The sequence below is a fragment of the Knufia obscura genome (assembly GCF_036327395.1).
Source record: "Knufia obscura strain CCFEE 5817 isolate CBS 148926 chromosome Unknown scaffold_8, whole genome shotgun sequence".
Taxonomy (NCBI): Eukaryota; Fungi; Ascomycota; class Eurotiomycetes; order Chaetothyriales; family Trichomeriaceae; genus Knufia; species Knufia obscura.
The window spans coordinates 559,367-579,623 of record NW_027042694.1 but is presented as its reverse complement, the minus strand read 5'-3'; the positions used below and the strand labels follow the sequence as shown (position 1 = coordinate 579,623).

At 51.8% G+C, this 20,257-nt stretch overlaps 9 protein-coding genes across 9 annotated transcripts; 3 read left to right on the top strand and 6 right to left on the bottom strand.

Moving 5' to 3' along the window:
* Positions 1-228: 228 nt before the first annotated feature.
* PMZ80_007033 (uncharacterized protein) lies at positions 229-795 on the top strand (the record flags this gene model as incomplete). The annotated part of the gene is made up of 1 exon (XM_064875441.1): positions 229-795. The coding sequence occupies one exon, from the start codon at positions 229-231 to the stop codon at positions 793-795; it is 567 nt and encodes a 188-aa protein (XP_064728706.1).
* A 404-nt stretch (positions 796-1,199) lies between these two features.
* GPT1 (GABA/polyamine transporter) lies at positions 1,200-3,346 on the bottom strand (the record flags this gene model as incomplete). Its single annotated transcript, XM_064875440.1, has 4 exons — positions 1,200-2,057; positions 2,125-2,684; positions 2,732-2,764; positions 3,013-3,346. 4 exons carry the CDS (start codon positions 3,344-3,346, stop codon positions 1,200-1,202), a joined length of 1,785 nt encoding a protein of 594 aa, XP_064728705.1.
* Positions 3,347-6,005: 2,659 nt separating this feature from the next.
* PMZ80_007031 (uncharacterized protein) lies at positions 6,006-7,447 on the top strand (the record flags this gene model as incomplete). The annotated part of the gene is made up of 2 exons (XM_064875439.1): positions 6,006-6,144; positions 6,195-7,447. 2 exons carry the CDS (start codon positions 6,006-6,008, stop codon positions 7,445-7,447), a joined length of 1,392 nt encoding a protein of 463 aa, XP_064728704.1.
* A 675-nt stretch (positions 7,448-8,122) lies between these two features.
* Positions 8,123-9,149, bottom strand: PMZ80_007030 (uncharacterized protein; the record flags this gene model as incomplete). Its single annotated transcript, XM_064875438.1, has 2 exons — positions 8,123-8,809; positions 8,862-9,149. The coding sequence occupies 2 exons, from the start codon at positions 9,147-9,149 to the stop codon at positions 8,123-8,125; spliced, it is 975 nt and encodes a 324-aa protein (XP_064728703.1).
* Positions 9,150-9,303: 154 nt separating this feature from the next.
* Positions 9,304-10,704, bottom strand: PMZ80_007029 (uncharacterized protein; the record flags this gene model as incomplete). Its single annotated transcript, XM_064875437.1, has 1 exon — positions 9,304-10,704. The coding sequence occupies one exon, from the start codon at positions 10,702-10,704 to the stop codon at positions 9,304-9,306; it is 1,401 nt and encodes a 466-aa protein (XP_064728702.1).
* Positions 10,705-11,303: 599 nt separating this feature from the next.
* PMZ80_007028 (uncharacterized protein) lies at positions 11,304-12,465 on the bottom strand (the record flags this gene model as incomplete). Its single annotated transcript, XM_064875436.1, has 2 exons — positions 11,304-12,373; positions 12,462-12,465. 2 exons carry the CDS (start codon positions 12,463-12,465, stop codon positions 11,304-11,306), a joined length of 1,074 nt encoding a protein of 357 aa, XP_064728701.1.
* A 1,337-nt stretch (positions 12,466-13,802) lies between these two features.
* Positions 13,803-15,356, bottom strand: ZRT1 (high-affinity Zn(2+) transporter zrt1; the record flags this gene model as incomplete). Its single annotated transcript, XM_064875435.1, has 1 exon — positions 13,803-15,356. The coding sequence occupies one exon, from the start codon at positions 15,354-15,356 to the stop codon at positions 13,803-13,805; it is 1,554 nt and encodes a 517-aa protein (XP_064728700.1).
* A 1,183-nt stretch (positions 15,357-16,539) lies between these two features.
* On the top strand, positions 16,540-17,514 carry PRA1 (Prenylated Rab acceptor protein 1; the record flags this gene model as incomplete). The annotated part of the gene is made up of 3 exons (XM_064875434.1): positions 16,540-16,930; positions 16,982-17,421; positions 17,473-17,514. The coding sequence occupies 3 exons, from the start codon at positions 16,540-16,542 to the stop codon at positions 17,512-17,514; spliced, it is 873 nt and encodes a 290-aa protein (XP_064728699.1).
* Positions 17,515-17,780: 266 nt separating this feature from the next.
* On the bottom strand, positions 17,781-19,874 carry PMZ80_007025 (uncharacterized protein; the record flags this gene model as incomplete). The annotated part of the gene is made up of 1 exon (XM_064875433.1): positions 17,781-19,874. The coding sequence occupies one exon, from the start codon at positions 19,872-19,874 to the stop codon at positions 17,781-17,783; it is 2,094 nt and encodes a 697-aa protein (XP_064728698.1).
* Between the last annotated feature and the right edge of the window lie 383 nt (positions 19,875-20,257).

Below are 20,257 nucleotides of genomic sequence, written 5' to 3'. Positions count from 1 at the left end.
GTATATGGAGCAAGTAACCTTTCTATGTGAAACTAATCGCTTACCAGCTGGGCCGAACAGCCCCAAGTCTCAGGATGCCTACCTCAATTGAGGTAAGAACGGTTGATGCAGGCTAAGCACTAAGAGTGTTCCAGCATCTCGACAGAAAGAGATCAGTGCTGGGTGAGACAAAACATTGGTCGCCGCAATAAATTGAATGCAATCTGTCACCTCGAGGTAACTTCGGCCATGAATGATTTCCGTACTACCTTGAGCACCTTACAGATCCTTCTGACCCCAACAACCTCGCAATCTACGATCAGCAAGGCTATGCTCCAAACCAAAATGGTACCTGCCGCCCCAACACTCATGTGCATCCCTTCCGAATGTAGATTGCGCATCTTCGAATTCGCTCTCGCCGACGCCTTCAATGAAATCGTGGTATATTCACCAAAAGGCAGGTCAGTTTTCGCATGGAACGCACATCAACCACTCCTCTCAGTGTCCAGACAAGTCCGTCGAGAAGCCCTCGAGTACTACAACATCACCTTACGCATTACTGGCGAAGAGTCTTTGGAAGATTGCGGCGGAGACGACTATCGAAATCGACTATCGCCGTTCATCAGACGAGCGATATCGATAGTCGAGATAAAGACTGTACGAGGCTGTAATGGCCAGTTCATCAACAAGGATCAGTTTCCCAACCTGAAGAGCATATTGACATATGCAGAGGTTGATTATACAGTGCAGGATGGCATCGAGCTTAAGGAAGTCATAGATGGAGCTCACGAGCCTGCGCTTCTGGCCACTATCTAGTCTTCGGCAGACGATTTCAACATTCAGAATCTCCCGTCACGTGCAGACCGTGGATTCGAGGTTTGGGTGGGCGTTACTATACTCGTTACAGGTCCTTCCTCATCAAAGGATGAGGGCGACGTCACTTGGAGCTACGATACAAATGAAACGCTTGGAAGGTTCGTTTGGACCTACGATTGACAGTAGCCTGCACGCGAATGATATATTTCTGTGCCAGTTCTGACAGATATGTTTTGTGGCTCCAGCAATTTGAGATAAGAAACCCGGGATTTGATCGAAGCCAAATGGCCTATTGGTTGACAACTTAAACATGGATGTAACCTCTCCGCTCGCTCAAAGCCTCTTCACATTGTACAAGCAGACCGCCGACAGTCAAGTCTGCCAACCTACCCTTCTTAGCCGCTCTAAGCAAGCCTCGCCAGCTTCCCATCCCCACCCATACCGCCCTCCCCACTCCCCTCATCCTCACTCCCACCGTCAGCCTTCCCCTCCAAAACATTCCCCTCCCTCCCAATCATCATATGCTCAATATTCACCTTCGGCCCCCTAAACCACTTCCTCGCATCAACAACCCACCAAACTACCGCCAAAAACATCGGCCCACCCCACACAAGCACAGTCCAATTCATCATATCCGGCGTCAAATCCCTCCCCGTAACAGTAGGCAAACACAAAACCGGCACCATCAAAGTCGTAAACACCGTCGCCAACGTCCCCACAACAAAACTCCACCTCCCCAAATGCCAGGGTCCCCGTCGAAATCGATCTCCTACGAAGAACGTCCTTATACTAATCGGAATCGTAAACGCAACAAAAGCCCCAATCGCACCGATACTAAAGATCGCGCCGATGGCGATATCACCCGCGAATAACAAAAGCACACACGCACAGCCGATGAACACATTGAACCACACCGCATTCACAGGCGTCTTCGTATGCGGGTTTACCCGCGCCCAGAACCGACTAAACGGGAAACAGCCATCTCTCGCATATGCAAACGTGACACGACTGGCCGCGACCATGCACCCCTGACCCATACTGAACGCGGCAATAATAGTGAGCGACAGGGCCGCGAGCGTAGTTTTCCGCCCGAGACATTGCAGGAGGAGTGCGGCCCAGGGCTGGCCCAGATCGGACTCGAGGACTTCGTCGATGTCGACGACTACGTATGCGGCCACGAGCTGGAGGAACCAGCCGAAGATGCCGCCGACGCCCGAGGTGAGGACTATGGCGCGGGGTGCGGCGATATTGGCGTTTGAGCACTAGCTTCGTCAGTACCTTTGGTTACAGGTATCTCTTTGTACTATGTATGAACGGAACGGTACTCACCTCCTCCGCCAAATGGAAAGGCGCATCATACCTATGCATAGTGGTCAGATTGATTCTGGTGGGTATGTCGGCGTACCTCTTGTTCAACACATACCCGCTCATAGTCCAAATAACACTGATAAAACTCATCAGCACCGCTACGCCACTCGGGAATTCTGTCCCCTCGTAGAACCCGCCCCAAACATCAGCGCTACTATTCCACCTACTTAACCCCCTGGTCTCCCGGTCATTCGCCGCCGGAATTAGAATAATCACAATGACAAGCGCAACAATATTAAACGTGCTTCCCCAAGAATTAAATTGCGCGATCCACTTCGTTGGCATCGAGCTGATGACGCCGTGGATGATCATGATCAGCATGGTGAGGAGGAAGACGTGGTAGTTCTGTGGGACATAGGAAGGGTTCGTGATTGAGGCGGCGGCGAGGATCATGGCGGAGAGGGCGTAGTTTACGGAGGGGGCGCCGGTGACTTGGGCGAGCCAGTTGGACCAGCCGGTTAGCCAGGCGGCGAGGGGGCCCCAACCGGGTGGGGCGAGGACTGCGGAGGCGTAGTAGAGACCTGGAGGCGGTGAGAAAAGTGTATGGGATGGGACGAGTTTAACGTACCGCCGGAGGTTGGCATGGAGGAGCAGAGTTCGGCTAGAGGAATCATTAGCTCATGTTGCTCCTGGAGGGCTAAGGTTGGATGATTTGGCAGTGGTCGAGTGACCGGGCTGGAATGGGGGTCCGGCCGCAGATATACGGTATATGCAGGATCGCGATCCACCATGTGGTTGTGGTTCAGCGAAGTTGCCTTGCCACTCGGCTGATCACAACTCGACCCAACGTCGCCGGTTACTGACCGACGAGTCCGATTCAGATCCATGGACAAAAGAGAGAACACTCACCCATTCCCATAGCAACACACTGAATAAACCCCATAGCCACAATCCAACCCCAGACCATACCAGGGGTTCCAGAGTATCCCATCCCATAATACAACGTACTCGCGAAACTCGGCAGGAGCCCTAGAACTGCAAAACTCACGCAAAACGTCGTCCAGAGACTGAACTCGCGCTTGAACTCGGGTTTGTAGCCTAGGGCAGCGAGGACTTCTTCATCTGCGCTGTATTCGCGGTCGTGGATGGGTGCTTCGTTGGGTCCGAGGACTGAGGTTACGGGTTCGGAGGAGACGGATTTGCGCTGGGCGCTGATGACGCTTGTGGTGTGTTTATCCGTCATATTTTCGGTCTGTTGGTGGTTTATGGTCGTCGTTAGGGTTCTATATGCTATACTTCGCGTTGCGACGGGCGCTGTGCTGATGCCGGCAATGTCAGACTCTCAGACACTCATGTAATGACTCGTGACCTGTTCACGCTCAAGGGAAGAGCATGAAGCCAACCCTGTGATTGCGCGATAACGGCTAACAGACGTTGTGGCAGTCGTCTTCAGGAGTTTCAAATGCGAATGATTTGACGAGTATAAGTCAAAGACCAAGCGAGCGAGAAGCAGCGACGTTCTCGTTGAAGCTGACAAGCATGCAAGCAATTCAAGCGGAGCATGAAACACGACTCGAAGGAGAAAGTGCAAGACCACATCGGGTCACAGAGCCTGGAGTGCTAAGCTATGCTTAGTTGTTCGTATCGATTTCCACGAGGGGAACTAGAGCTCGACATGGCAAGTCCATCCAACGAATCGTACGTAACGTCGAGCATGGTTGGTGAAGCTTGTACTCGAGATAAGGGAAAGCTTGTGAGGCGTCAGGCGTTCCTCCGCTCGTCAAATCCGGTCATGTCATAGGATAAGTTATGGGATTCGAGACGAGGATGGTGAAGGTAGGAAAGTCGTGATAGGACAGCTTGAGAAGATAGGCGGCAGTCATGCATGATGGTTCGAGCGCTATACTCGATTTGGCCGCCACCCCATGAAGTTGACACCCTTATCAAAGTGGGGCTGTTCGCATGCTGCAGTTATCGCTCGCTTCCGCTGCAGGAGCGACCGAGGCAGGCACGAAAGGCAGTCGTAAGGTAGTGTGATGTAGTGACTGTACATATACTGTACACAAGTGTTTCGACCATTGAACGTGCAATGATTCTCACCCGTCCAAGAAGGAACCTTCATCCTCCTTGGGTCTTCGAGTACCCGATACTGCAGACCTGAACCTCCCAGTGTACGCATCACTGACCAAGCGAAGTCGTGACTTAGGTGCCTACCACGCGATATCAGGACCGCAAGCTTTTGCAGAGTACAGGAGCTAGAACAGCGGACCAATGTGACTCAAATCCGTCTGTAGTTCTAACGTAGTCAAGGTTCGACGAAGCTTGAATCCGCCTCCTTCAAATAACGTGGCAGCATCGAGTGTGCCAGCCTAGGTCAAGACAAGGACATGCTCTTCATGGCTGTCCTCGTCGAACCAACCTTTCCATATCTCCCAGATCTGACCGTCTTGCTCCTTCTGCAGGTGCACCTAGAGGTCATGTTCGATTTTTTTACCTAGCGCTGTAATTGCATACCGAAGTTCGACAGGCAGCATGCCCTTCTCCGGTGGTGCCAAGTCAGATGAATCTGGGGAGGGAGCACTCGGTGTTGAGCACGTGGCTCGGCGTTGAGTATGGTGACACGTGTTGTGTGTCTCTCTCTGTACTCTGTGTGCAGTCATGGCCCCTTTGGTCCTGTCCATACCTCTTCTTTTGATCTTTACGAAAGTTGAAGATCCTGATCCTCTCATACATGTCGTTCGCTGTTTTCACGAAGGACAAGCCTGGGTAGGACACCCTGGCGACAGAACGCTCGAAGTAGGATGACATCTAGGTAGTCGGTTCTGCCCGCAGTGGGCACAGCGAATCCTTGTTTTAATGCGTCTTGGTAGATCAGCGAAGGAAGTAGATTCCCAGCTGTGTAGTGGCCGTCTCGAGCTGTGCGATTTCCCACTGTTATTAGGTCTGAGGGGACGATCCGGGCAGACCGATGCGAAGGATAGGTGACAGGATCATGGTAGATCCCCTCGAAGCTTCACTCTGTCACTCCAGCCTCTCTGACCACACGTCCGGATAGGACCTCCTGATAGCAAGCTCGACCCCGCGAGAAGTGGAACGGCCTTAAGCTTGTACTTCTTCATGTGGTATTCCTGAAAGCGATCGTTCCTGCCAGGTATAATTGGTTTCCGTCTGATCGTCTTCCAGCGATCGAACGGGGGTGGTTCAAGAACGGTAAATCTTGTAAATATCTGGTGGAAGTCAACTAGATACCTTGTGTTTGTTTGCATTTAGCTTAAAGACTCTCAGGAACTCCTTCCGAGGCAGTACACTGATGGGTTCAGTCGTCTATTCCAGCTTTCTGGAAGGTATACCAGATTTGAATATGACTGGACGACTACTCGATGCCCTTCCCTTTCTTCGTAGCCATCCATATCGTGACAAATATGAACGATGGTTTTGGGCCTCAACCCCGACTTCACTCAGCTAGTCCGGAGCACAGAGTAGAGCCTCGTCGTCGAGGAGGTCCAACGATCTGACACATCGTGCCACGACCGTACGACTCACATCATCATGGGAGCAGCCTGGCTACCCTCAAACAGGAGCGCTGAACGGTGAAGAGAATGATGTAGTGAATCTACCGAGCATTATTGAAGGAAATGAAGAGCTGGTCGTGTCGGAAGCTAGGGGTGTGGGAGGGCATTTTAGGTGGATCAACCCCGAGGTTAGTGGATTGCGTGCGCCAAGCGCGGCCGGGTTTGGGGGCGTTTGTTTACGCGACTTTCGACCTTGTCTCGTCCTCCATACCACTCATAGCACTTTGGATAACCTCAACAACCAAGCTCGCCCCAACTACATCTATGCTGCAGTAACGCGTCGCCCATACTTATCGCATACTTCAACCATTTGCACACCCTACCGCCAACATGTCAACCAACAACGCGCGTAAGCGCAAATCCGACGAGATGGAAAATGGACCAAGTACACCAACTGGCAGTCCGGCCAAGAAGATGAAGATTACGCAGGGTCAGAAGCAGGCTCTGATAGATAACTTGCAACTAGAAGGTAGGGCGAATTGATGAGGAGTCGCGGTCACTATGCTGACGCCAGGACAGTCACAGAAAGAGCGCGACAGCTACGAGCTCACTACGCGTTACAATGCTCAGATCTGAGATCTCGAATCGAGAGGAGAATAAACAGAGTGCCAATAGGACTACGGAACATGAAGATGGGCGAGCTCATGGCACAACATCAAGATTCACAGAGTAACACGAACCCCCCACCCACACAAGCTATTGCCCGAAGTCCCGCCAAACCACAACACGACGAGAGACCTCTGCCGGCGTTGCCGAGTCCATCGAAGCTGCCGTCACCCGCCAAACAGCCCATCATCACTTCACAAAAGTCGCGTAAACGAAAGAGCTCGGCTATCCAGATCCCGTCCGACAAAGAGAACCATGAGCCAGATACGTCGAACGCAGGTCCAGATAATCTGCCGGTTCAGAAAAACGCGAAACGTGCAAAGACGGCAGCGGCCACTACCCAGCCAGCCACAAAACGAGCAGCATCACGGACTCAGAAGAAACCTGTTAAGAACAACGATAACCCAGCAGGCGTGCTCTCACCACGCTCCCACAATTCTCGAACACTACCCAGATCACCCATCAAAGACAAAGAGTTACCACCACTTGCTCCAGTCCGGGAGACTTCGCCTCTCCGACAGCAACAGGCACGCGCACAGTCACCACAGCGTCCACTTTCACCCTCGAAACCACAATCACCTTTCAAAGCAGCCATGTCCGGCATCTCTTCATTCGCGAAACGCGGCTACGCAGCAGCAGGTGCAAAATTGGCGCGTCCATTGTCGCGCGAGAAAGAGCAAGGCACATTGACTGGACTGGGTACCACAATACCAGGTTCACCAACAGGGAAGATGCTACCTCCGCCACGACCAGCACTCGCCACGCTTACAAGTACCAACGCGAGCGCAACGAGTATACCCACCCTCTCACCCCAGCGCACAACCTCACAAACAAGCATGCGCAGCAATGTCTCAAACCAGAGCACAACTTCATCCAAAGGCACGGTTATCACGAAACCAACACGCGCGGTAGGCACGAAGAAAACAGCCACATTGAGCAAAGCTCCCGTCAAAAAGACTACGACTGCTGCGGCGAGTAAGACGAAGAGCAAGGTCGTGGTTAGTAACTCGACTGTGAGCACTTTGAGTCCGAAGAGCAGTAGCGCTGGGGCTGGAATAAGGAGGACTGCGACTACAGCTGCGAAGAAGGTTGCTGCTGCTGCGAGCACGAAGAAGACGACTGCTGCGCCAACGACGACTGGGCGCGTGCTTAGAAAGAGGAATTGAGCTCGCAGGGCTATGAGAGAACTTGGAAAGGAGCGTGGAATTATGATTTCTGGTATGGTCAGAGACTGGAATGCATGATGTTGCTGGGAGCACAGTTGGGTATGAATGCGGCGCTACACTTGGTATAAGAGCATGAATCGATGTGTTGGATGCAGAATGGCAGTCAGGATAAGAATAAAGGCGAGTATCTGTGCATGGCATAGGATACGGTGGGCTTGTCCTCGGAGTGGGGAATGGAAGATGTCCTCGACAAGTAAACAGTCCTGCAGTGAGCATTTGAAATATGGCTACGAGGGATATGAGCCTGTATGACGATCCAGTGCTGAGAAAGCAAGAAGTGATCTAGCAAAGGATCATTCATCAATTTGTTTATGCCCTTGCCAGTCTTGCCTACGATGCCGTGCGGTGTCCGATGCGGTCCCCCACGACATACGAATAGCGCTGAGCTCTGTGAGCCTGGCCACGGTGCTGCGAGAAGCTTCGAGGAATGTGTGGTATGCAACGCTGACGACCGCACCATCGATGTTTTGGCGGAAATTTATGAAAGCTGGTGCACTGGGAACCCGCGTGTCAATTTTGTTACATGAACGTTGAGCGAGCATGATTATAAATTGCGTGTGGTGCGGTGCAGAGGTCGGTGTCGATCAGGTCGAAGTGCCAAAGATTGGATTTCTCTTATAACCCAAAATACTTCGTCAACAGTTCCGCAATGTCAAACGCCTTCTCCCTATTCGACTCCTTATACTTGTCTCTAGGATCCGACGCCCTTGCAGCAATCCACAATCCGCATTCATGTGGTGCAAGGGTCTGAAACCACAATCCAAACCGCTGAAGGCGGGCAGGAGTATCGTCAGCCTGGAAGGCCCGGCCAGAGTTCCACTGCAGATATGGGTGGGGTGGAGGTTGGCTAAATGTGATGCTGGCAACAAGGATACCGGTGTAACTGTCTTTGAGTTGTGGGTGTGCTTTTATGTAAACCTTGCCAAGTGCTATTTTTCGTTGCTCCATCACGCCAAACAAGACGTCCGCGCCCCACGAGACAGCAATACCAGTCGTCAGAAGTGCTTGGAGAGTCCTTGCCCTATTTCTGACGTCGATGTTGGAGTGGCTTTGGGTTGAAATACCGTATCGTAGTGAGACCTCTCCATTCATTCCGAAAGAGGGCGAATGCAATGCTCCTGCCTCACTATCGTCATCATCAAGTTCCACTGTGCCACTGATGCTGCATGCTGGAACACCGATCGCCGCCAGCTGTGCGTAGGTTTGTGAGCATTCATACAGCCCCAAACCAGTTATCAAAACGCCCTCACCCAGTAGCAACTCGCCTCGATGGCAGTCGTCGGGGTATATGGCCATAGTAACCTAAAAACAGTGAGACTTGGTTTATAACGATCCTCTGGGAGAGCAGACTTACAAACGTCGTATCACTACCCGGCAGCTCCATCATTGTATGAAGCTCGGAAGGGTACTCTCGCCTGTGGCGAGGGTCCTTATGGTTAACGATGCGATCAGCGAGGTTGTTGACCTGCCCAAGGCCGGCGAGTCCAGCATATGCCTTCACGTGAGGCGGGAAGTTTGGTAAGGCGCGAACCGTGACAACGGCAGTATACAGGCCCTTTGAAATGTCATACTCTGTCTTTAGAAGCTCCTTGAAAGCGTCTCGTCGGAAGTCCGTGAGCATAAGATCCTCGACGTAAGGCATCCAGTGTCCTACAGTGTCCCTTGCCAGATACCAGACTGGACTGCGTGGGCCTGGACCTGAATATGTCGTCGCGTATGCCTGTATGCCTGTAACACGAGAACGCGTTTCCAGCACTGGTGGTCCCCTCGCGTGTTGGAGAGATAGGCCCCTTGCGCTATTCACTCAGACCTAAAGCTCTTTCGATGCGTTCTAATCCTAGGTGCAACAGCTTGGGATTCTGGCTGAACACGATCCTGAACCACCCAGGCTTCTCACTGCCGAATTGTACACCAGAAGCCAGGAACACCTTTTGCTCTAAGAGAGCATCATTGACCACTGTATCAATGTCACTGCCGGCGTCGTTGTGCGCATCGACTCCAGTAGATGCCTCAGCTGGCTCGTTCGCGCTTTCCTCAACTCTGCGCAGCCGAAGCTTCTTTGCGCTGTCGACCTCTTTCTCTTTGAGTTTGCCTGTTTGTACCGACTTCGAATGCGTCTTGCCAAGGTTCACCCACAGGAAGAAGGCGGCATTGACTCCTCTGGTATATTCAATGGAGTGTTTCTCTGCCCAAGCAACGACGAGCTCGTACTGTGCCTGAAGCCTCTTGTTATTTTCCTCTATGTACCAATCCACGAAACCATCATCGGATAGCAGTTTGGTAGCTATCGAATCCGTCAACGAAGAGACATAGCTGTAGATCGATACAGTCGTTAGTGCGGTCTGAAGTTCTTGGTTGTGCTGTGACACAATACAACCTAGCCGTAGGCCGTTCGCACCGAAGTCCTTTGAAAGACCATAGATAATGTGTGTGAGCGCAGGATCGATCAGACCATCCGTCGGTATCGATGCCAATGATGTGAATGGTATGACTGACTCATCTGTCGGATCAGACTGCCTGAAGACTGATAGGGCATAGATCTCATCGCTAATCAGATGTACCTGATGCTTCTGACAGACTTTCATGAGCTCGATGATGTACTCCCGAGGATAGCATCTTCCAAGTGGATTGTGTGGGTTGCAGAGCACAAGCCCTGCTACTTTCTGCTTTCTGGCCTTACAGGACTCGATCGTGCGTTCATAGGCTGAGACCGCTTCGAGCGATAACGGGTCTACGTCGCCGAATGCCACCTGCGCCACTTTCGTTCCTGGCCGAAGCTCAATATCTGGGATGAATGCACCATAGTGCGGCTGACCAAGCAAAAATGTATCCCCGGGATCAGCGATGATACTGCTCATGTGGTCGATGCTAGAGGTCACGCCATTAGTGATGCAGATTTGCGAAGGCTCGAAAGGCGTGACTGGGTTGAGTTTCCGCGTAAGGAACCTTGCCATTGCCGCTCTCAGCTTTTTGGTTCCCTTGCCACCATCGCCATACGTCAGGCCATTGGACGGTAGGTCGATGTTCGCATGTATGTACTTTGTGAGTTCATCATGCATCAGGGCATTCTCAGCAACACCTAGACTGATGTAGCCATTCGGGTTTGTCTCCGGTTCCCAGAGGTCCTGTATGACAGTCCAGATGAGCATGTCCGATGAGAGCCTGGCCCATTGCTGACCACGTGCTGATAGTGCCATTTCCGGAGGCGGTATTCGCTTTCGTGCAGCTATAAGTATGAGATGTTCCTTGTTCAGAGCGAGTCAGCCCTCAGGGAGTTGTCGGCCAGATTTGCTTCGTGGTAGAATTGCAGATGTACTTTTTCACTCTTCACGACGACTCGAGATTGGGTCTGCACTTCGTGTAAGTTGATACTCTGGTTTGAATAAGTTGATTTATGCTCAGCTTCGACCTGGTTGGAACCACTAGTGCCACCTTGGACCGCGATATGCATCTCCGAAAGGAGGAACCATTTCGTCATCGGAACGCCCTTTATATCACAACAAATGGAAGCTCATGATGCAAGGCAGAGTGCTCGCTCTCGGTCTTTTAGGTGCGTGTTGGTCACCATAAATCGACAAAGCAAGTAGCCATGTGCCCTATGTTAAGATGTTGTGGTTGACACGGACGTACCTCGGTAGTAAATGCTACCCAGCTATGGCGCGAGGCACCCAATATGCAGCTGAGCACTCCTCTGCCGAAGGTCTTCGTGGTAGCTACAAGAATGATGGAGCGTTTCAGGACTCTGAAATGTAAGGACCAGCATAGGGAAAGTTGTTGAAGAAGTTCTGCGATTCAACTATGCAAAAGCGCCTACAAAAGCCATTAGCAGACCGCCACAAGCAACAGCGAGATTGGCTTCTATCCTTCGCCTGCCCCTGAGGGTTTTGTAACTCGAGTCTGCTAGGAAGTCTTCTGCCACAAGTTGAACTAAGCCGGCAAAAAGCAGGAGTCCACTACTAATAGCGTTTGTGATACCGACGGTCAGTAGTCCCACCTCAGAGTTCGGGTCGTAGAGCCTGTGCAGCAGTAAACCAATGATCTGCCCGATTGGGGTCGTCATACCGTACGCCAAACACATGAGCCACGGCTTTGGAGACCGCGCATCGAACAGAGCTGGTATGAGATTGGCGATTCTAGCACCTAAGGCGAAGCCCTCGAATGTTTGGTGGAAACATATTGCGATAAGCAGGACGACAAACGCTGTGCCCGTCGCGACTGAGACTGCCATACCAATGAAAATGCTGTGGAAGAGAATGCCGGCTTCGAGTAACAAGCACTGCAAGAACATCTTCTGAGGATCTTGCATAGCCGCATCTGAGCCGTGACCTGATCCATGTCTCTTGTGCATAGCTGGACGATTGAGCACCGCGGATTCGTCAGCAATAGGGTCTAGTGCGTCCAAATCATCTGCGAAATCTGAATCTTCGTCCTCATCTTTGGAATCCTTGAACTTTAAGTGCTGCGGAGATGGTGTGTCCATCGTCGGCGTATCGACCACATGGTGAAGCGGTATATGTCCGTTGGCCCGCGTGTGTCCTTCCGTCTTATTGTAGCTATGGCCCTCGTCATGCATCCGGCCCAGATCACCACCATGATCATGCTTCGCACCTCTCATAGCAAAGAATTGTTCTATGCTCACCACAGTGAAGACTGCCAGCATAGCAACGAAGCCAGGCATGGGCGGGTAAATCTCATTCCAGAACCTGGGCAGACATGGGTCGGTCATCGACAGGAACGCGGTCGGTAAAAGGTGTATGAATGCTGTAGCTATGAGGACGCCAGTGCCAAAGTGTCTCGAGAGGAAGATGAATCGGTGAGGTATCGGTAAGGATGGGAAGCGGCGTGCGATCACAGGGAAGGCGCATGCTGAGTTTCGATTAGCGAAGGAAGCCGCGACCGACGCGGGTACTCCCTACCTATCGTGCTGATAATTAGAATCAGGAACACAGCGAACACATGAAGGGGGACGTTGTATGTGCCTTGCTTTCCTGTCGTGCCACAAGCAGGCTTCTCTGTGTCTTCGCCATCTTGTCGTCGGCGCAGCTCTGCTTGAAGGACCTCGACAGTAATGCTCTCAAGATCTGTGATGAGGGTCAGCGTCCATGCTGTAGCACTTCGGAATCGCAGTACTCACCGGCAATGCGACCGCCTCTCTCCATCTCACACGCCCAACGTCAAAACGCCTCGCTGGCCTGATATGCTCGACGTCCCTTGCGTGTGACTTGGCTTGAAATGTTGATAGTCGTCTATGAACAAACTCCACACGTTCCTATGCGGCACGGTCATTATTACGCGTCAGGAGGCAGTGGGCAGGATACAGCGCTCAGCTGTCTGTCATTTTGTTTGATGTCACCGCACATAACCACAACATGTCACCGGTGCCTGTCGCACAAATATCGACATACCACAGTTCGAGGGGACGCTCAGCTCTCCGGCCTGTCCATCTCCGTTCGATTGTCCCATGGATTCCTAGCCACATCCAACTGCTCGGCTGCGGTTCGGCCTTATTATGCCGAGGCAATAACCCGGAAGACAGAGTGAATATAAATAACGAAGCACAATTTTGCTGCTACAACGGACCTAAAACCGTCGAGTCAGTAAACCTGGCTTTCCTCCCGATGGTGTAGTTGGTTCATCACGTTCGGCTGTAATTGTCCCCAATCAGGTCACTGATTGTAACCGAAAGGTACATCAAATCCAATGGTTTCGTGCCGAATCAATACTGATATGTTTCAAGGTCCCTAGTTCGATTCTGGGTCGGGGTGAGTTCTATCGAACACATCAGTGTCCAAACACGTCCTAACAGCAAATAGAGATCGTCTTCTAGACAATATCTTTTTTTTTTGTTTTTTTTTTTTTGGCTTTGACTCCTGATCCTCCCCTCGTTCGGATCAGACGCAGCGATCTTGCAGGGGGCATTGAAGTCCTATGAGCTGCGTGGCATCACGTATTCACACGCCAGGTTCTACAGTCCTTTTTCATTGAACGATACAACTCCGGACCCAGGAGCCCGCCACGAGAGCCTGAAGGTCATGCCTACGGTACGAATACTTGGCCGGTAGCAACTCCGGCTTTAGTCTGGTATGATCCGCAACAGGGGCATGGGCTGCAACGGATGTGTGTGATGCATACGAAGGAACCTCATGGTTTAAGTGATTCAATGTGACATGAGCCCTTCGACTGACCGCCCTTACTGGCACATTGTATGGTCCGAGTCTCCTTTTGTCAGACTCGTGACGAGTATGTGCATGATTTACCCCCTTTCTTGCCGGCTAACCTGTCTATGTGACTCTGTCTAAGCCCACTTCCCAAGCACACTCATCAAAACCATTCCCACGATCAAACTGAGCAGCCCGACAACTACCTTCACAAACCCAGCATTCACCATCTCTCCTCCAGTAACCGCCCAATCACGTCCCCACATATCGACCACACCGACCCACAGAAGCACACCTGCGCTCAACGCATCAAGCACACCAATTGTCAGTATCGTACTCTGATCATTACCATTGAACTCGTTGAGCACACCGATACCAATCGCCATACCCAGCGGCGTAATCAACGCGAACGCCAACGCCATGAGCATCTTACTCCACTTCCCGAAGTGTAGTGATCTGTTCGGTAGCAGAGCGATTCGCGCACCGAGAGCAAGTCCTTCGAAGAACTGGTGGAAGACGATCACGGCAAGCAGGGTGTTGTAGTATCCACTTGTGTTGCCGGAGCTGTCTGGTGCGACGACTAGTGTCAGGCCGATGAGTACGCTGTGGAAGAGGATGCCTGCTTCCATGACGCTGACTGCTAGGGGTGTGTTGGGGTTGAAGTTTGCGGGCGCATGGGAGTGGGAGATATCTTGGAGGGCTGAGCTGTGATTCTCGTGGACATGCTTCGAGTCTGTGTTATGAGTTGAGCCTTCCTCGCTGTTTGTTGCGCCAGTGAGACCCTTCTTGTTCTCTCTGGCCAGGACGAACCTGTAGCCGCAATACTCGACCAGGAAGGCGGTGAAGAGACCGGCCATCACGACGGCGGAGGTGGTGGCTTCGTAGTGGATTCCTGTTAGGCAGGGGTTGGTGAACATCAATGATGCATGCGTGTAGAGATGCACGAAGGCCGTCGAAATGATGATACCTGTGCCGAACTGCTTGATGATTGTGAAAATTGTGCCGTTGACTCTGCCCAAGGGGAGCTTGTGTATGAAGAGTGGGAAGAAGACGGCTAGACCAGAGGTTGCGAGGATGATGAAGATGCTGCCAACGCGGAGACCGATGTTGTAGTCGCGGGACGGCGGAGCATCGCAGGTTGATTCGCTTGCTGCAGAGGACGAGGACTCTGATTCTCCTGATGCGACGCAATGCTCGACACCTGCGTGGAAGTGGCAGTTCATTTCTCCTTCTGAGGCCTCATCGTTGTGGCCTTCTTCTTCTTCTGTCTGGTCATGGCCTGCTTCGGTTGACCCCAGGACGAGAACATCGTTACCTTCTTCGTCGACGCAGTACGATTCCGAGCCGTGAGAGTGGCAGTCTGTGTATTGTGCCGGTAGTGGCGTTGTTGGTGTGCCTGTCAGAGATACTGAGACTTCCTCGCCATGACCGTCGATGCAGAAGACGTCTGTCGCATGGAGATGGCAGCCTGTTACTGCTGTTGTTTGTGCTTCGGCCGTCGTTGATGCCGCCACTGAGGCTGGAGTTGATGATGTCGAGACTGCCGTAGCTAAAGTGGTCATGGCCGTCTCATCTCCATCGGAGTCATAGCAGTATGATACAGAACCGTGCATGTGACATCCTGTGTAGGTCGTTTGTGCGGTCGCTCCTGCCACGAGGAGGACCGCGAGCGTTGCGCTTCGAGTATGCATGTTTGCCGGAGGATGGTACAGCAAGATCGGATTGAATGGCTACGATATGGTGTCTAGAGAAGCTCAGCTTTGTATATTACCACAAGCACATGGCTCGCAACAATGTCCTCAAAAACTGACATGTAAAGAATTTCTTGCGATTGAAAAGTCTGTGCCGTGGCTTCCTTGCTGATTGAACGCTATGAGGTAAGTACATGAGGCGAACCTTCTCGATCGGGATATGGTAGCATCGTGGCAGCTGCCAAGGAGATACGCGTCGGAGACAGGCGACGATAGCATGCCACTGAGCTGCCAGTCGCATGAAGACCAACAAGAAAGAATCCATTGGCGGATTCAAGAATCTCTTGGCTCTCAAGGTCCTCACTTTTGAATACTTGGCATCAGATCCGTTAGTGCTTGGCATGATGGAGGAGCGGACCGTGAACCCTTGCCTTTCCTTAGCCTTACATGATGGATGCCTGCCAGTATCATGAGAATACCGAGTATACCGCGCTCATATGGTCGACGGGCTGATCCTGTGCAAGATCATAGATGCAACAGTGTGATATTTGATGACCAGTCGCGAACCGCCCAGGGACCATGCTTAATCATGCTGTGCTCAGCGAAAGAGGGAAATGGAGAAGTAGTGAACGTACTGCACAAGAAGTCTGCAAGTTTTCCAGGTCCGACTTTGCAGGCCATGCATGTACCGAGTTGAGCCTCGACTGCGCTTTCCCGATCGAGTTTTACCAGAGTCAAACCTAGTCTCTCACCGTGCGCAAAGGTTCTGCAGCTGCCATGTGGAAGGAAAGTCGACGGGTTCATCGTGTATGAAGGTCCTCGATTCGAAGCTCAACGGACCCATATGGCAGGTCCACTTACCTTGTTCAGCCAGTTTTTCGGCGATAGCCCGTCTGTAGTTGTCGGTCACGATCACAACAGATGACGATGCACGCAACATCGAGTTCGGCAAACTCTGCAAAATCTTGTCAAGGTCCGCATCGGTCACAGGCCACTGGCTTGGCATATGGTCGAGCCTGGGAGTGATAGACAGATGACCTTAAGCAGCGGGCTGTCTGTCGAGGTATATAGCCTGCCATGTCTGGTACCTGCAGCTGGATCTTTCTCCTTCATCAGCAGCGTACCTTTATCCAGTCATCCTATTAGATCTTCACTGGAACTATTATCCCTATCAGCCTTCAATATGTTCAAAGCACTCCTCATCACGGCAGCTGCCACAGCTCTTGCAGCACCTACCTCTGTTCAGCTAGAGACTCGACAACAACCTGGAGCACCATTCCAACAGCAGCTGACTGGCTGGAACGAAGGCGCTGTTTCCAACTTCCCGATCCACTCATCATGCAACTCGACACAGCGAGCTCAAATCGCAGCTGGTCTGAACGAGACCATACTTTTGGCAGAGCACGCCAAGGAGCACGTCCTCAGATGGGGTAACAGCTCAGAGCTTTACCAGAAATACTTTGGCGAACTTCCACCATTCCAGGTCATTGGTGCCTTCGACTTGGTCGTGAGTGGTGACAAGGGGGGCGTTCTGTTCAGATGTGATGACCCCGATAACAACTGCCACCAAGATGGTAAGTCTTCCATCACTCGGCAATGAGGTGTGGCACTGACATTTTTCGTAGGCTGGGCCGGTCACTGGCGTGGCGACAACGCAACCGCTGAAACCGTCATCTGCGACCTGTCGTACGAGACTCGACGATGGCTGAACTCGATGTGTGGCCTAGGGTACAATATCGCCGAGGGTGCCACAAACACTTTCTGGGCATCCGACCTGCTGCACCGACTTTACCACATGCCCGCCTTCGGTTATGGCCACATTGAGCACGTCGTTGAGACATACGACGACGTCATAGAATTCGCTAAGAACAACACCGAGACCAACGTACATGACAGTGATGTTCTCCAGTACTTCGCGCTCGACGCTTATGCATACGACATTGCTGTGCCTGGCGTTGGCTGTCCTGGCGAGGTTAGCTCGAGCGAGTCGTCTGAGTCAGCAACAACTTCCAGCGCTACACCTTCTGCATCTCAGGCTTCAACACAGACATCGAGCGCTCCAGCTGTAAGTGAAGAACAATGACATGTATGCATGGTTGCTGACTTACCTTTGCAGGAATGCCACACTCATGACGATGGAGTCGTCCACTGCTCATAGACGCAGACGGCGAGATAGTGCCGGAAGAGGTCGGCACCAATGAATGATCATGGAAGAACCCACGATACCACGATAGAAAATGAAAAGTAATGTTGCCATACCATCATCGCGCCTAGAGCTCGTATAGCTCGTGCTGCTCTGTGATCATATTCGCAAGGATGAAACAAGCGTGTTACTTACCTACATTGATGCCTTCTTCAATCTCATCTAGACAGGTGACACGGTGTTTCGTGCAATCGCCTTGAACGACCAAGCACGGCTCGTGCTTACTTGATGGTGCATACGGCCCAGCCCTTCCGGGCATCTTCGCAAGCTTTCTTGAGAGCTTGTTCCTCGGTGTCCGTCCACTTGATCGTCAAGTCGTCCCATTTCTTGACCTTGAACTCCTTTCGATATTGCTGCTGTTGTGCTTGCAAACGCATGACTGGTCGTACGTCGGCTGTGCCGCTGAAGAGGACGAGCAACGACTTCTCCGGAAGAGTATCGTATATCTGCTGGATGCGATCCATTGTCTCGTTCGTGATGGCGTCGAGCTTGCCCTGGTCCTCGTCTTCGGCGCCATTTGTGCTAGCAACATCTTTCTGCCGTTCTTCTGGAAATTGCGAGGTCGGGCCACTAATCCAACCCCTAGCATACTCTAGAGCTCTTAGTCGGCCCCACACATAGTCAACACCTCCAGCAGGAATTTCGAAGTCGAAGTAGTTATCACCTTTCACAGCTCTGGTGATGCCTTTGACGATCTCGTCATCGTTTTGACACCCGATAGTGTGTGTAGCGTCCTTACCAAAGCCGCGCTCCGGCGTACCATAATCGACCATAGCACTTGTTCTGCCATTACGCTTGAGGCGCCTGAATATCGGTTCACCATTTGCCTCGATCGTGCCCCATTTTGGACCTTTCTCGCACTTCAGCTTGACAAGGTCCAGAACAGCTTGTGCATCTTCGACCGAATTATGGCCGTTCGCTCCACCTGTTTGAATCTCGCGTTTCAGGTACTTGTTTGCGAGGTATTTGAGGGAAGACCGAAGTGGAAGTCCTCTGGGATGTGGGTAAATGATGGATGTGTCAATCACGAAAGGATGAGTGAGCTTCAGGGCGTTCAGATCGGAGTCGAGGGAATGACCCAGTAACACCGAGGATGGTGTCAGTATTTCAAGCAAGTCTTGCTGGATATCTTCCAGACTGGTTGTCACATTTTCTAGCTTCTCGGGTGTCATGCCAGAATACTGTGTGAAGTAATTCGTGATTGGGAGTTTCGGCTTCACGAGCTTGTCAATCACCACCGTGCCGGTCGGATATCTGATCAATGAGATTCTTGCCAAAGACGTTGCGTTGTCTGATGTCTGCACCATCTCACAATCTAACGAATAGATCGACAAGCCTTTCGAGATGGGGTCAACGCCATCAGCAGAGATCTTTGGTTGTGAGATCGACACCTTCGTGTCCACCCAACCGTCCTTGGATGATTGTCCAGTCTTGGACCGGCGAGCAGCTTCAAGGTCCGCATCTACCTCAGCTGTAAAGAGTGAAGGGTGGATAGGAAATTCTGCTTCTCGAAGCTCATCAGCGTCGTGGACGAACTCGGTTATAGGTGTTCGGTCGGCTGTAAAAGTATTGTTGGAGTTTCGATTCTGCTTTTGATCCGATTCTTGGGAAAGAAGCATAGCTTGAAGCGGTGAGTGGACTCGGGACATTTTCGTGTCGCCAGGTGCTTTGACATGTACCACATTCCCAAAGAGCCAAGCCCGTGGGTCGTCAGATTCTGATGCTGCGGCTTGAGACACAAGATGACGCGCCACGTCAGTCTTCAGCCGAGTATTTGAATCACCGTTGCTGGTATGGCCGTTGTTGGTGGTCGCCTTCTCGTCATTTGGTGATTTCGACCCACGCTTCGTTGGAGCAGTCTTCTCTGCTCTGCGCAATAGCCTCTCATCTAATCCTGGCACCATGACCACGACTACCTTTCTCACCGACCTCGAGTTGGCGACAGCTGTCCACTTCGGCGCAACTTCATCCGCTAGCACATACAGGCCCAAATCGCGAATGTCTTTGAGCCGAATCTCTGACTGATAATTCTGATAGGTCCGAAGAGCCGGATAGTCATCTCGCTCGCGACTTTGCCCTCCCTTCTTGTCACGTTTTGATGATTTGGACGAAACCTTGGTCCAGCCGTCTTCATCGTCGGGCTGTTGACTCACGTGACCATCGTTATCCTTCGTAGAGCCATCACTGACCGGATCCTTCGTATCGCTGGAGAGACGTCGCCGCTTGTGGTCACCTGCCGATGATGTGTGCCGATCGTGATGATAAGATTCGCGCCGACGACTGCTTGAGTAATGATGCTTCCTTTTCGATCCCATAGTGGCGGTGGATTCTCTTGCTACCTGCTTGAGCTACGTGCCTTCGGTAGTGTTACTGGCAAGCGCGACTATCACAGTACTCTGAAAGACCTTGACGCAAGTGAGCGATGGCACGTTATAGGGTTGGACAGGCCAATTGATGTGGTAGGAGCAATCGCGACAAATTCTCGATATTGATTGGATGTCCTGCCTCAGGCTGAAGGATGGTCTTGGCGATCGGAAAGGATTAATTTCTTCTGATTTCAACGTCGTTCACACGCCTTGAATGATGAACCGTCACACAACATCGCATGAAAACGTGCAGTCTAGTCTAATTTTTACAGTCATATGGTGTTCGAACTTGCTAGCTGTACAACATATATGCTTGCTATCTATCTTTACAT